Source organism: Phalaenopsis equestris, unplaced genomic scaffold (genome assembly GCF_001263595.1).
Source record: "Phalaenopsis equestris unplaced genomic scaffold, ASM126359v1 Scaffold000189, whole genome shotgun sequence".
Classification (NCBI taxonomy): domain Eukaryota; kingdom Viridiplantae; phylum Streptophyta; class Magnoliopsida; order Asparagales; family Orchidaceae; genus Phalaenopsis; species Phalaenopsis equestris.
Genome location: NW_018164631.1, coordinates 2119 through 17821, shown reverse-complemented (window position 1 = coordinate 17821; position 15703 = coordinate 2119). Strand labels below are relative to the sequence as shown.

Sequence of the window (15703 nt, the reverse complement as noted above, 5' to 3'; positions counted from 1 at the left end):
CTTTGAGCCCTGTCGCTCCTTGACCTCGTTGATATCACCTTGACGGCCCGATGCCGATGAGTTGCCGCCCATTTGGGATACGACGATTTGTCCTCTGCCCTTTAGCCCGGACGTGCTTTGACGTATTGGGATAGCCCCGTCAAGATTATTTAGGTTATTTCGTGGGCCCCATGTGCCGATGAGCCGCTACCTATTTCGGGATGTGAGAGACTCACTCTCTGCTCGATTACTTAGCGTGAGCTTTAAAGCATTGGGACTGTTCCCACACGGAATAACCTTCATTTGATTTCTTATACCCCAGATCTATGATAATATGAAGCGAAACTCCTTTTATCGAGAGTATTCTTGGGTATCCCCCAAGATGTAATTAACCAGTAGGAACACGTTCCTCTGGGAGTGCTCTTGACCCCAGAACAGGTACATACACCTGACTCTCTGGTTATGGGTAGTCTATGTAGATACTTCTTTCGCGGATATTGGTTTAAGGTGTCTCTACCCGATCTTGTTTGGGCGGACATTCTTAATATATCCTTGCGAGGTTTATCGCACATAGACTTTCCACGTTTTACTTTTTCTCTTGTTTGTCACTTTGTCGTATGTCCCTTTTTATTCGATTCCTCTCCTCTTCAAATCATTCATATGGTTCGGGAGGGAGATTTATTCGAATGGGGGAAGTATACGACGATCGACAAGCTGGCGACTCCTTTTAAAATAAAAAAAGAGAAAAATGAACGGAAACATCCGGTATTTTATATAAAATCCCATTTTTCTGAACTTGATTTGAGAAATCTGAGGATTCTATAAGCGGCTTGAAAGTATGACTTGTGCATAAATTGATTGACAAGAGTTGCTGAAAATGCGAGGTCAGGACAATTGTGGGATAAGTTGATTAATTTTCCTACTAACCTTTGATATTCTCATAACTACATCAACTTTTTCATCAAGATCCAATTTTTTGCCTGATTTATTTGAAGTTTCATACGGCTTACACTTAATTATTTTAGCCTCTTTCAACAGATCCATAACGTATTTCTATTGAGAGAGAAATATCTCTTGTTTAGACTGAGTCACTTATATTCCCAAGAAGTATTTGATTTTCTAGCTCTTTAATTTTGAATTCTTCAACAAATTATTTTTTGAGAACTTCTTACTCTTGATTCGTCAACGAACACAATAAGGATTGAGATTTTACCATCAAAAGTGTGCTTTAACAAATCAAGTTCTTGGTAATTGTTTTAGTCCAAATAAGGTCTTTTTCAGTTTGCATATATGATTCTTTTTAATAAGCTATCAAATCTTTGTGATCCATATATACCTCTTCTTCAATATCATCATGTAGGAAAGTATTTTTCACATTATATTGTTGTCTACGCTACCCATGATTTACTACTAGGAATATCAGAACGTGAATATTATTCATTTTTGTAATAGAAGTAAAAATTTCTTAATAATCAATCTCATCTGATTGAATATAACCTTTTACTATCATTCTTGATTTATACATTTCTAGGTTCTAATACCATATAGAAAACAGGAAATGACCGGTAAGCTTTTTTTTATACATTCTCTTAATGGGTCTTTATATACAAATCTACCTAGAAAATAATTGAAAGCAACAAAATACATAGAATTTAAATACTAAAACCGCTATCCAAAACTTCCAACCCTAGCCAGCAAGAGAGAGGAGCATTCTGTGGTACTTCCGTTTTCATGCAAAGATTATACATCCATGACATACTTCCCCTATTTAATACATAAGCCAATTCCACCTTTTAGGTACCTATTCCGCCAAAATTGGATGCTCCTTAACGGCTTCATTTGTAAGGTGTGTGATGTTTTATAGCCTCACATCCCATTAGCGTCCCATTCATCTTTAAAAATACTAAACATTCCGCACAACAGTGACAAGCTTACAATAAAGAACATTAACAATCGGTGAAACAAATTTCTCAGCTGGCACTGATAAATCTGACCAGCAAAAATGCTCGCAACTAGTATTGTATTGGACCTCCAGGTTTGTGTCTCAAGTCTCAAAAAAAAAAAGTTATAACAGTAGCGACGGTGCAAATAAAAAAATCAAACCTGTCTGGCTACAAAAAAGCTAAGAGAGTGAAAATAAATAAATAAAAACAGTTTGGCTTTTACCACAAAATGGCAAAAATAAATATAACAAACATAAAAAAATACAAAAATAAAAAATAGGCAGCTTTGTATGTTGCCAATAAAGTATGCATTTGCTCTGAAAAGAACTAGTAGGTCTTTGGTCCAATTTTGAAGGCCGAACTCCTGAGCACTTTAACTCGGTAAGCAAGTGATTATTAAAACAAAATCAATACCTACCTATTCCAAATGATAGTCACAAGACATTACAGTTTCTACTAGTAAATGAAAACCATATCTAAACCAAAAACAATCATTCCAGAGCAAGAAACCTTCTCAGCTTCTCAACACACACAATACATAATACATTAAGAATATAAATCCACCCTGAAGGGTCAATCCATCCAGTAAACTATTCATAACCAAATACTATACTTTTTAATACACACATTTCAGGTATATAACGTCAAATTAATTTGTTGAAGTATAAAAATAGAAGGCACAAAAGCCAAAAAGTTTTGGTTAACTGACCTGTGTTAAATATAAAATCAGAATTTTTGGACTGGAATTCCTCCAATTCCTTCAAAGTCTTCTGCAGTGGGACTTGTACATCTTCGACAAATTTATCAATATTAACATCTTCGATCTTTTCTCTTTTCTGAAATTATACAAAAAATTATGGAATAAAGGTGTCAAGGCCTAAATTCTCATAATTAAAAACTTAAGTCCATGAGGAAAAAAAGGACTATGGATAACTGAGTTTAACCAACAAAGAAACCTAAAAACCTCAAAATAAAATTGAATAGAATCAAAACAACGAGATAAAGTGCAAAGCAATGATAATCCACTCAAGCCAAAAAAATGCAGACTAAAAGGTGTACCAATCCTGAAAGGTGAGATTTATCAAGCAAATGTAAGATTTCCTCAATGTGCTCTCTGTTTTTCCATAAGTTCTCATCAACTTTATGAGGAGGATTACGGTCTGCTTCCTCTGCAACCAATTGCTCGCCTTCAAAGATATTACTTTATGTTAGAATATTAGAACAAAATATGAACACTAAATGAAAATTAAATCATATCAATAAGCATTTGTGTTCGAAGTAATTTGCTTTTCAATTTATGTAGAAATGAAATTGAAAGTTGTGCCAAAAGCCAGTTTGTTTTGGATGTATGTTATAGGAACTTGATGGAGGTTAAGTCAAAATAAGCAGTGAAATGAGTTCCTATCGTATCTGCTCAATTCATATGAACTCACTTATAGAAAACTCAATATCAATATCTCTTTGGACTGCAGTTGAGTGTGAATTTTATTCATCCCATTAATTTTATTTTTTTATCATTATCATGAATAAAATTAAGATTCTAAACTATTCATCCTCCAATGAAATATTACTTTATTATTATTTTATGGAAAAAACAAACAAACATGCAGGTTAATCCTAAGCTCTTATAAGTGAAGCCCATTTCTCTATTGAGAAATTTACATATCTCAAACCTAAACTTCCTTATTTACATATATATAGCAATTGGTGCTTTAGAGCTATGCATGAAAAAGGTGAATTTGACTACTAAAAAGTGGCAATAATGCTACTTTTTGATGGAATATTAAATATTTGAGTGCTTTGTAAATATAAAAGTTAGGTATGAGATATGTAAATATATAAGAATTGCGTGCTAAGTATGCAAATGCCCATTCTCCCCTTCTAAAATTTATGAAAGTTGGTTCCGAAAATAGGAACACATTTCATCCGCTTTCTACTAAATAAACATTTGAACTCAATTGTAAAACCAAGTTTCAAAGACTTTCAAATGCTTAAAAACAACTAGCCATGTGTATGAGCTTCCACCACCACAATGTTTGGGGAAGGCATGACAAAGAGGTTTTTACTGTTAGTAGAATACATAATAGGACAACATGGAAGATGCTTTAAAAAAGCGACGACATGAGGCGACACTTGTCTTGATATAGGCAAAAGAGAGGAAAATATAGACAATCACTTCACAGATGATTTATTTGCATCACCGGTGGCAATACCAAACTTCAAAGCAAAACAAAAAAAAAATCTACTTTACATTGACCATAGATCTCTATCACAAAAATAAAAAAATTTGATTTGGCCATTTCTTGGTTCACTAGAAATAGAATGCATGTAAAATAAACCTTAAAGAGTAAAAGTGGTTGATTACTTCGCTCCAAAAAAAAATTTACATCAAATTTTCTCCAAATCAGGCAGCCGCTTATTATTTCAGAGGTTTAACAAAAATACATATAACAACGAACACAAGATACAAACAGCCTGGGCCACCAAAGAAATCTTAGCAAATGATGAGCTTTTCAATAGACATGTTCAACATCTCAGCACAGATCATTCTCCCAAAGATCTCTTTTCTCATTACGAAGCCTAACTACAGCAAGCATCATTCATCGTTGGATGTACCTAGATCATTTCCAAAAAGCGTTCTTAGAGATATCTCAACAAGACATCAACAACTGTATCCATATCATCCCCGCCTAATCTCTTAAAGATTACAATAAAGATGAAATTTTTAAATAATGACAAGAAAGTAACATATTTTCACCTGCAATAAAGGAAACCCTCTAAAGCATCTAAGGGAGCATAATGTCACCTCCCAAAAGAGCCCTTAAGGGTGGTGGGTAGCCCAGGACTTAAATACTGTTTTTCGGCCCTACACCTAGCCGATGTGGGACTATTTGTCTGTGACATTCTCCTCCACCCAATCACGTGACGCCCTCGTCACGGATCATATGCTCTGATACCACTTGTCACCTCCCAAAAGAGCCTTTAAGGGTGGTGAGCAGCCCAGAACTTAAATACTGCTTTTCGGCCCTACACCTAGCCGATGTGGGACTATTTGTCTGTGACAATAAGCTGGGGAAAAAACTTTTAAAAGAATGCATCCAGACATAACTCTGCCTCCATCCTACTATTTACAAATTTGGCTTCCCCTAATGAATCGCAATCTCTTTCAAAAATCAATAGTTGCTCCGTAATCACTCTAACAAAAATAGATACATCCTAATAAAAAACCAAGGAAGAAAGAGAAGGAAGTAGCGTGTGTACTTTACAACGAAAATAGCATGTCAACTCTTATCATTTATTCGATATCATGAACATGCAATGACGTCGGGATCCCACCTATGATGAGGAACGACGTGGGAGTCGAGTTCCGTGACCCTGAGCAACACAGGAATCACTTCTGAACCGGAAACCAGGAGCAGGTTTCACCTCCTCAGCAAAGAAGGAGGGTCGGCTGGCCTATCTAGACGGGTATTTGTTGCATATGAGAAGTGGGGACCACTCCTTAGTTAACCCAGTCTATATATGCTTTTGTTTTCGTGTTGTTTTAGGTCAATTTTCATAAATTTTCTGTTGGGACAGCCATCAGTGTCTCCATGTTTTCCCTTCTAGGTTTATATCCAAGTACTATTCCAATTGTATCTCATTCTGAGGTGGTGATTCTCCTCTGAGGGTCAAGTGGTGCTTCGGTTATATCTCGCTCTCGAGGTGATATTTAATCTCGACTTTCCCATCCTCCACACTCCTCCCTCCCGACTTGTGGTCATCTTCCTGGAAACCCTACTTCCCCCAACCCTTGCTGCCAGCACCACTAAGCCGCCTTCTTCCTCACTGCGCCCGCACAGGACAGCACACCTCTTGTTGTCCTGCAGTCCACAACCCTTCCTCTTTGTTGCCCCACACTGTCCCAACCCCCTGCTTCGTTGTTGCTATTCCAGGCCTTCCGCCTCGCTGCCATCGCAGTTTCATCCCCTCCTTTGCCATTTCCAGTAACCCCACAGGCCATTACAACCACCTACCACCACTCCTAGAGCACCTAGCTAACCTCCATTATAAGTTTGTGTTGTGTTGTATTTCACATTTCAATATTTGTTTGGTTGTAATTGCCTATATGGCTTTTTCAGGTAATAATATTTGATTTCTTATTGTGGTATAGGTTAACTCTGGTATCATTTCGTATCAAAGATAGTTTATCTCTAACTCTATCTTATGCTTTCTAGCATCCACCAATACCCAACCCTACCTCCACACAAAATTTCTTCTTTGAGAAGCGTATTTGACACTCTGTATGTAGATGATATTCGATGATTCATGAGCATATAAATTATCATTTTTATTTGCTCGATATATATTCTTTAAAAGTAATTTTAATGTTATATTTAACAGTTGTAGTTCGATTTTCAATGCTCCCAACTTCTCCAGAGTTATCCATATTCAATTAGTCATATTTTCAAAATCACAACTTTAATGTTAAATAAACATAAACATATAAGTCTCTTAAAGCTTACATTGATTGATAAGGTATATCCTATGAATTATATAAACAACCATCACGAACAATAAAGCAACACTATATACATTTTAAATATTGAGCTATGTAATAGAAATATATCAGCGTGAGCTTGAAGAGAAAATTAATAATTTCTATTTATTAAGAAAATAAATGATAATAATTATTTTTCATGGTAATCGCAGAGGAGAAGAGATGATTGAAGGGATACACTTGCTCTGTCACTCGTCGCACGTCTCCTCCCTCGGCATCAGACGTCGCCGCCACCCTCGTCGATTGTAGCCAAAGATTAGCCTTCTTCCCTATTTTTCTCTTAGTGATGTTAATCCTTTATTGTTCTTGTGTTTCGACTCCAATGGTGATTCCCAAGTTGTGAAGCTTCTTGCCACCGCTGCGTGAGAACACATAAGAAAGTTACCAAATTCACTTATGTTAAAAAAGCAAATAAATTCCCTTGCATTCATCTGTGTTGCATCACTTTAGCTATCCATAATTGTTTTTTAATCGCATTTTCACAAATCAAAGTCTAACAATTAAGCTTTTCTTTAATTGATGTTGGTTCAATTTTCCTTTTTTTATCTCTTTATTGGCCCCAAAAGTTTGTGAGGTTTGGTTTTCATTTGGCTTTTTTAGGTCAATTTCAAAATTCAATTTCTTCGAAGATATGTCGTTTTCAAAATTCAAATCCTTTAGTTCTTATTGGGCATTTTAATTCTGAGTTCTTCCTGTCTGATGGTGGAGATTTTTTTCTTTTTTTTTTTTCTTTTTTTATTTTGCCTCTTTTTTCTGCTTGGGTTTTTATAATCATGACCAAAAAAGTGTATTTGCATACAAACCTCTAAATTTCTATGTATTTACCTATCTAACGCTTAAACTTTACATACATACTACCTTATCTATGCATGAAAAGGCGTATTTCACTTTTTAAAATTTAAAATGGCAGTATTTTTTACGTCATGCTTATATTTTATTATTACATGCTGCAATATTTAAAATGTATAGCATTGTTTTATCGTTCATGATCGTTGTTAGTAGAATTCGTAGAGTAAACATTATCAATCCCACATAAGCTCCTAAGAAAACTACATGTTCATATATACTTAACATTAAAGTGATATGATTTTGAAAATAGGGCTAATTAAATATGAATAACTCTGGAGAAGTTGGGAGCAATGAAAATCAAACTGCAACTGTTAAAGATAACATTAAGATTGCTCCTAAAATAACAAATATCGAGCAAATGAGAAATGATAATTTAAGTGCTCATGAATCATCGAATATCATCTACATATAGAGTGTCAAATATATTTTTCAAATAACAGAAAATAAATTTAAAATTGATATTATTTCTTCACGAAGCTATCATTCAAATTCACCAAACTTCGAATTTTTATATGAATTTAATACTGTCAATTTTGATTGTCTTATAGTAATGAAGAGAATTGTGACAAGAAATTTATTTCAACGTAATTGGTCAATTTCAAAGTCTTCACATGATGGAAGTATTTCAACCCATACTGGAAAGATGAAGATTGCAATCAGAACTCCAAAATAACAAAAAAACAAAATAATACTCCTACTGAATTACTTATCAAACAATTTGAATCTAAAAATATGTTAGATGGTAGATTGCAGAAGAAAAATTGGTTGTAGTAGTCAAGGAACTAAACAGGCGTTTAGGTACCGCTTATATAGAGGTAGTGGTGATTAAACATTTCAAAAATATGAAACTGATTTAGGACATTGCATTAGCTCTTGAATCATAGTGGATGGGGTTGGAATGAAAATCTTGATATTCCGGTAACAACTGATGAAATTTGTGATGAGATCATAAAGATAATTAACCACATTAATTATTTTTACATAATTAATCAAAATCATATGAGATTGTAATTCTTAACAATTTTTTATAGGAAAACTCAAAATTGGCATGGTTTCAAAGAAATCATTTCCACTAATATGAAATTTTTGAAACGATTTGTGGGGATAATATAGCAACATGTATTGAAGTCATACGTTCAAACCATAAGTCCTGCCTAGATCAGCTGGAGGAAGAGGAAATGCTAAACCTACTGATGGTTTTATGTCCATGAAGAGAGTAGTCTTCATTGATAAGAGAATTGTGTCTGCTCAAGCACCGGATGTTCAAATGAACGAAGATGTAAACATACAGTCATTAGTCACTCAACCGAATGATAGCAAACAAACAACTATAAGAGGTCGTCTCCAAAAATAAAAGAGTAAAAGAAAACCAAATATTTGATAAAAATGAAAACATTGTTAAAGGCAATAAATAAAAATATGCAGGTGTTCAACCATACTTTGGAACATCAATGCTCTTATACAATAGATGAATATTTGACGAAGTTTGAAAACATTTCAAACATTTCTAATGTAGTTATAATTGTCATTCATGATGCATTAGTGAAAGACAATGGCAGCAAAAGCTTTCTCATAAGATCGAATGGCTTTTTGCTACACAATTGGATAGATTTTATACTTGAGTCTCATCAATGATTGTACACACAGTCAGCTTGGATATGATAGATTTCGTATTACTTTGGTTTTGATTATACTATTGCAGTAGTGATTTATGTTTCAGTCATTATATTTTCCTTATTTATTTATGTATTTCTTACATCTTTAAAACAATTTCCTAACTTCTAAATTAGACATTTATTTTATTGAATATTTATTGTGCCAAATTATTTCTTTATAATATGATTTTATTAAAAAATGCAGCAATGTTGAAATTTTTAGTGGTATTTTTCAAGAAGAGAATTCTCAGATCATTAACACACATATACAATTCACTAATACTATAACAGAGTTGATATCTTTTGTTACGGTGGAAAATAGCTCTTTGGATGAGGATGAGTGCATTTGTAGGCTTATATTTGGCATGTCCTACTCAGACCGTCAGTATCGTAGATGTGTTAACCGGTCATCCAACAAAATCATATTATTATTTTAGGCTCCGACATGAAGCTTTTATACAATTGAGAGACTTATTAAATACTCGACGATTACTACGTGACAAAAAATATGAATATTACAAAGTGTTTAGGTATTTTTCCTAGCGGAGTAGTGTAAGCGATTAAATCATTATGAAATGAGTTAATTAAGTTGTCATCATGTTAGTTGCATTGTGACTCTTTTATTTGCCAAAAGACATAATTATTTTCATATTTTAAAAATATAATCGAAGCAATTTATGGAATTTTTGTTCCCTCAATGGTCAACAAAGATGCACAAAATAGGTATCGTAACAGAAAGGGATTTATGTCACAAAATATGATGGTAGTAATTTCTTTTTATTAATAATTTTCATATATTAGTGCTGATTGAAAATGGTCAGTCGCTGATATGAGAGTATTATGTTAAGCAATAGAAGAATGTAACTTTAAGGTACTCAAAAATAAATTTTATTTGGTTTAATCATGTTATGCAAATACGGATAAGTTCTTATCACCCTTCAGAGGATATTGTTATCATATAAGTGATTACTATGCAAACACAACCCGTACATACTCAACAACACAGGATTTATATAATCATCGTCATCAAGAACTTCGAAATGTTGTGGAAAGAATATTTGATAGCTCTTAGTTGCATGTAAACGTTTCGAATTGAAGTACAAGCTAACATAGTAATGGCCAATGCAGTTTTGTACAATTTCGTTGGACGTTATCACAGAAATGATATATATCTTAATATGTCTCAAACTGAAATTTCATGATAATCAGGCATGTGAGATTTCCATTAATGATGAAGACCCAAATATACATGCCACAATTTGTGGGAAACATAGAGGAGATGTCGTATAATGTGATCGCAGTCAATTTATCGGAAGCACATGTAAGCTCTTCTATTCTTATTTTGATTATCTTTGATTTAAAAGATTACATTTTAAAAAAAAAAATTGTGTACTTCTAGGCAATGAATCAAAGGTGTTAATTAAGTTGAAGAGATAGTCTCATATCAAACATAAAAGAAGTTGTCATCAATTTATGCATTTTTTGTTTATTTCTATATTAAGATCTAATGTTTGTTATTGTTCGTCTTTATTATTTCAATTTGTATTTTCATCAATGTTATAGATGAATATGATGTGTAAAATATGACTTCTATAAATGAATAAGATGTGATTGTCATTGTGATGTTTTTTAAAATGGGCATTTACGTACACATCACTCAATTTATTCGTATTTACATATCTAACACCTGCATTTTTAATACGCGCACAATCAAACTTATAGTGAAAAATAGGTCCCATTCTTTCTTAGCCTTCATGATCTGCACAATGGTCATTTTCTGTTCAGTTTTTCTTTTAGCTTTCTTTTATGCAACTAGCATCAGGTTTGATTGTGGGTTTGAATCTATAAGATTGTGGTCATAATCTCCATAGGGAAGGAGGATAAAACTATTGGAGGGGATATGCTGCTATTGTACTTCTCAACATATTTTTCCTATCTCACATTCCTCTTCCTCAATTATAGACTATTGTTATTGAATTTCTAAACTTTTATTTATTGTAATATTGCTTCTACCTGCTAATTATTTATCAAAATTCTTCCATTGCAATTTTTGTTTTATGGCATTGCATTTTCTTATTAAATTTCTACTAATACCTGTACTAAATGTTGGATATGTGTTAAAGAAATATTTGGTAATGCATATATATTGTTTCGGCTATTCTATCTTTTACTTTCCTAGAAGCTTAAGCATGTTGTGTTGAAATATGCTGAACTTCATGCATTTTCCATTCTCGTTGTACTGAGATTTGCTGCAGTAGCTGCTGTTCATTCCATATTACCGTTATCATCTTTTTTGGTTGAAGTTCCTTATTGAAGTTAGCATCCATGTGCTTTTGTATAATGCAAAGACTGTTGTTTCTCCCTATAAGAAAGTGTAAATTTTGTTGTTTTGTACATATCTTCTTCCAACGTTCAAATTTTCAAATCATCTGTGTTAAATCCTGAAAGCAAATGTCAAACACTAGTTATAGATTTAACTAGATTTAAGGGAAATAATACCAAATGCAAAATTTGGATTTAATTGGATTTAATAAATCCGGATTTAGTAAATACTACTTAAGTTAAATCCAAGAGGCAGCCAAACACTCCCTTAGTAAATCCGGGATTTATGTAATGCCAAAGAAATTTTCAGATTTAGACGAACAACAGGATTTAATAGAGCTGCCCCTGTATACTTCCTGACAAAACCACCTATCCACACATAAATCCGCCTTAAAATAGGCTACCAAAAACCACTTAAATCTACCCCAGTATAGTTCCTGAAAAAACCGCCTTATCCCCAATCAAGTAAGAGCGAGCATTTCATCACATCAAATTAACAGGAAAAAAATCTAGGACTGCTTCCATGTTTTATGATTCATGGAACATTTGCTACTAAAACACAGTGGCATACAAAATAGATTGACTGAAAGCAGCTAAGAATATAATTAGTTCCAACACAATCACCCACCCCTAAATCCCAATTGCAGACAACACTATGCCAACCCCAGTAAAAAGAATACTCAGTTCACTTCGGACCAGATCCCTGGAACACGGTGAAGAAATGATCGATGCAAAGAGAAAACTAACCAGGGGCCAGGGGTAAGTCTTCCAAGAGATTGAAGGAGAGACTCCGTAGCTCCGCGGTCAAGCGGTTAACGTCTTCAGAGATAGCAGGCGCAGGGTACTTGTCGTAGTATCGAGCAAGAGAAGCCCTCGTGATCGGCACCAAACCCTCCGTCGAAGACGCCATTGATGCCAGAACTCCCCTATAAAAAATTACGAGAGAAGATACCCTAGACGTAGCCCTAATCCTTCCTATCGAAGAATGAAAGCGAACGAAGAGAAGCCGAAGCAGGAGAGCTGGTGTTCAGGCCAGAGCATCAAAAGACAGCCAAACGCCGTCGGTTGCTAGGTGGTTTCAGGTTTGTCGGATTATCAATGGCGAAGGTTAGGACGAAATGAAGAGGAAGATGACCGATGGTTTGGGTGTAATTAGTTGTATTACTCGAAATAAAATAGAGGACGGTATTTTACAAGGAAATGATTGACGGACGACTCTGTCTTTATTAGTTGGGAGTTAAGAAGTTCGTTTGTCCAATTTATTTTGGGCCATTTACATGCAAGCCACCCAATTTGTACAAATTTATAAAAATGATATTACATTTGATATTTTTGCAGGCATTTATGTAAGTGAATAAACATATACTCTTTTTGCAGGCATTTATGTAAGTGAATAAACATATATAGAAAAGTAATAAAAATATCATATCATAAAATTTTTAATTTAGAATCATATCCAAAATATTCAATTGAAAGTATTCTGATTTAAAATATTGTATATATAATTGTTAGAGTATCATTATTACATTAGTAGTATAGTATTTAAATCATAGTAAAATAAATTTAATATATGTTACACCATTCTAATAAGTTTAACATTTGAGTCTTAAATTTCTCCCTTTGATTTAGGGTCTGTTTGGGGCGGCAGTGCGGTGGTGGTGCGATACCGCACCGTAGTTTTATCTATAAACTGCAGTCGCTAAAATCTGTGTTTTCTCATCAATCATAACTAGGTGTGGTGGCTGCTTTCTAATTGCGGTCGGGCTTTTTCTGATAACAAGCATAAATCCTGACTAGAGCCGACTATTCATGAATTCCTATAGTGCAACTATTTGTATCATATTAATAGTTTTTAGGTATTTAATATGTTAATTGCAGGTTACGGGTCTTGAAACGAGCAAAAGAACTAAATTTGAGACTTAACCTACTAGCCCCTTGACACCACCCAATTGGCGCCTATTCGTCTCCCATCCATTATCATGCCATTATCATACTGAGAGAGTAGCACGAAAGCGCCACTTAAGAGCACCTCCCAGACGCCATTTAAGAGAGCCTCACAAGCGCCATACAAAAAGGCTAGCGCCTAGGTGCCACTTTTTGTTTTGCTAAGGCACCGCACATAAACCCAGAAGTGTTCGCTTAGCGGAGCTAAGGTGCCACCTACGGGTTCCATGAGCAATGTAAACACAACACACATAGAGAAATACTCTGGAGCTCAATGGAAGAACTTCAATGCTTGGTGAAGTAACTTAGGAAGTCGCAAAAGTTTTCTATATGTGTGACAGTCTAGGGCTATAGAAGATGGAAATCTAAAGTCAAGAGTTATTTTCCTTCACCATATTCTTTGAAGCGTTTGACCCTTGGAGTAAAATAAAGATAATAAGATATATACTGGAGGGAGTCAGTGGAGAACTATTGCAACCATCAATCACTCTTTGTCTAAGGGGTCCTTAGAAGAAGGTGAGAATTTGTGATGAATCTTTCGAGAAAGAATAAGTGAGTGATTGTTATACTCAAATGGGTGGAAAATTAGATATTGAGTTTTAAGTTTGATCATTCGTTGCACTATAGGAGACCGATTTATAGAAAAGATGTTGTGAATTGATACTTATCTTCCTAATTAATTGATGCGTCCAAAATGTGTGACATATTTTATTATATTTCCCTGCATTTTATCTAGCTATTTGCATTATATTTATGCTTTTTAGGTATTTAATTTGTTAATTGCAGGTTACGGGTCTTGAAATGAGCAAAAGAACTAAATTTGAGACATAGCCTCTGGTACTTTTGCATCACCCAATTAGTGTTTATTCATTTTCCATTCATTCCCACACAATTATTCTACTAAGAGAGTAGCACCAAGGCGCCACTTAAGAGTGCCTCCAAGGCACCATTATGAGCCCCTCACAGGCACCATACAAAAAAGGCTAGCGCCAAGATGCTACTTTTTGTTGTGATAAGGCACCACACATAGACCCATAAGCGCTCAACCTAGCGGAGTTGAGGTGCCTCTTACGACTTCCATAAGTAATGTAAACACAATACAAAGAGATAAAGACTCTAGAGCTTAATGGTTGACACCACCCAATTGGCGCCTATTCGTCTCCCATGTCATTATCATACTGAGAGACTAGCACCAAAGCCCCACTTAAGAGCACCTCCCAGGCGCCATTTAAGAGAGCCTCACAAGCGCCATACAAAAAGGCTAGCGCCTAGATGCCACTTTTTGTTTTGCTAAGGCACTGCACATAAACCCAGAAGTGTTCGCTTAGCAGAGCTAAGGTGCCACCTATGGGATCCATGAGCAATGTAAACACAACACAAATAGAGAAAGACTCTGGAGCTCAATGCAAGAACTCCAATGCTTGGTGAAGTAACTTAGAAAGTCACGAAAGTTTTCTATCTATGTGACAGTCCAGGGCTATAGAAGATGGAAATCTAAAGTCAGAAGTTCTTTTCCTTCACCATATTCTTTGAAGCATTAAACCCTTGGAGTAAAATAAAGATAATAAGATATATACTGGAGGGAGTCAGTAGAGAACTATTGCAACCATCAATCACTCTTTGACCAAGGGGTCCTTAGAAGAATGTGAGAATTTGTGATAACACTTTCGAGAAAGAATGAGTGAGTGATTGTTATACTCAAAAGAGTGGAAAATTAGATATTGAGTTTTAAGTTTGGTCATTTGTTGCACTATAGGAGATCGATTTATAGAAAAGATGTTGTGAATTGATACTTATCTTCCTAATTAATTGATGCGTCCAAAATGTGTGACATATTTTATTATATTTCCCTGCATTTTATCTAGTTATTTGCATTATATTTATGCTTTTTAGGTATTTAATTTGTTAATTGCAGATTACGGGCCTTGAAATGAGCAAAAGAACTAAATTTGAGACTTAGCCTACTGGCACTTTTGCACCACCCAATTAGTGTCTATTCATCTTCCATTCATTCCCACGTCATTATCCTACTGAGAGAGTAGCACCAAGGAGCCACTTAAGAGTGCCTCCAAGGCACCATTATGAGCGCCTCACAGGCGCCATACAAAAAGGCTAGCGCCTAGATGCTACTTTTTGTTGTGATAAGGCACCACACATAGACCCACAAGCGCTCAACTTAGCGGAGCTGAGGTGCCTCCTACGGCTTCCATAAGTAATCTAAACACAACACAAAGAGATAAAGATTCTAGAGCTCAATGAAAGAACTCCAATGCTTGGTGAAGTAACTTAGGAAGTCACGAAAGTTCTTCGCCTGTGTGACAGTCCGGAGCTATAGAAGAAGGAAATCTGAAGTCCGAAGCTCTTTTCCTTTGCCATATTCTTTGAAGCGCTAGACCCTTGGAGTGAAATAGAGATAATAAGACATATACCGGAGGGAGTCACTGGAGAACAATCGCAACCATCAATCACTC

At 35.0% G+C, this 15703-nt stretch overlaps 1 protein-coding gene across 1 annotated transcript in view; it reads right to left on the bottom strand.

Annotated features, from left to right (window-relative positions):
• LOC110022423 overlaps window positions 1-12496 on the bottom strand; it is a 43934-nt gene extending 31438 nt beyond the window's left edge. Inside the window, exons 1-3 of the mRNA XM_020721356.1 lie at window positions 12036-12496; window positions 2982-3109; window positions 2632-2758 (exon numbers count right to left, since the gene is read on the bottom strand). Coding sequence (XP_020577015.1) covers window positions 2632-2758; window positions 2982-3109; window positions 12036-12198 — 418 coding nt within the window. The 5' untranslated portion in view covers window positions 12199-12496. The remainder of the gene's footprint in view (window positions 1-2631; window positions 2759-2981; window positions 3110-12035) is intronic.
• Window positions 12497-15703: the final 3207 nt, after the last annotated feature.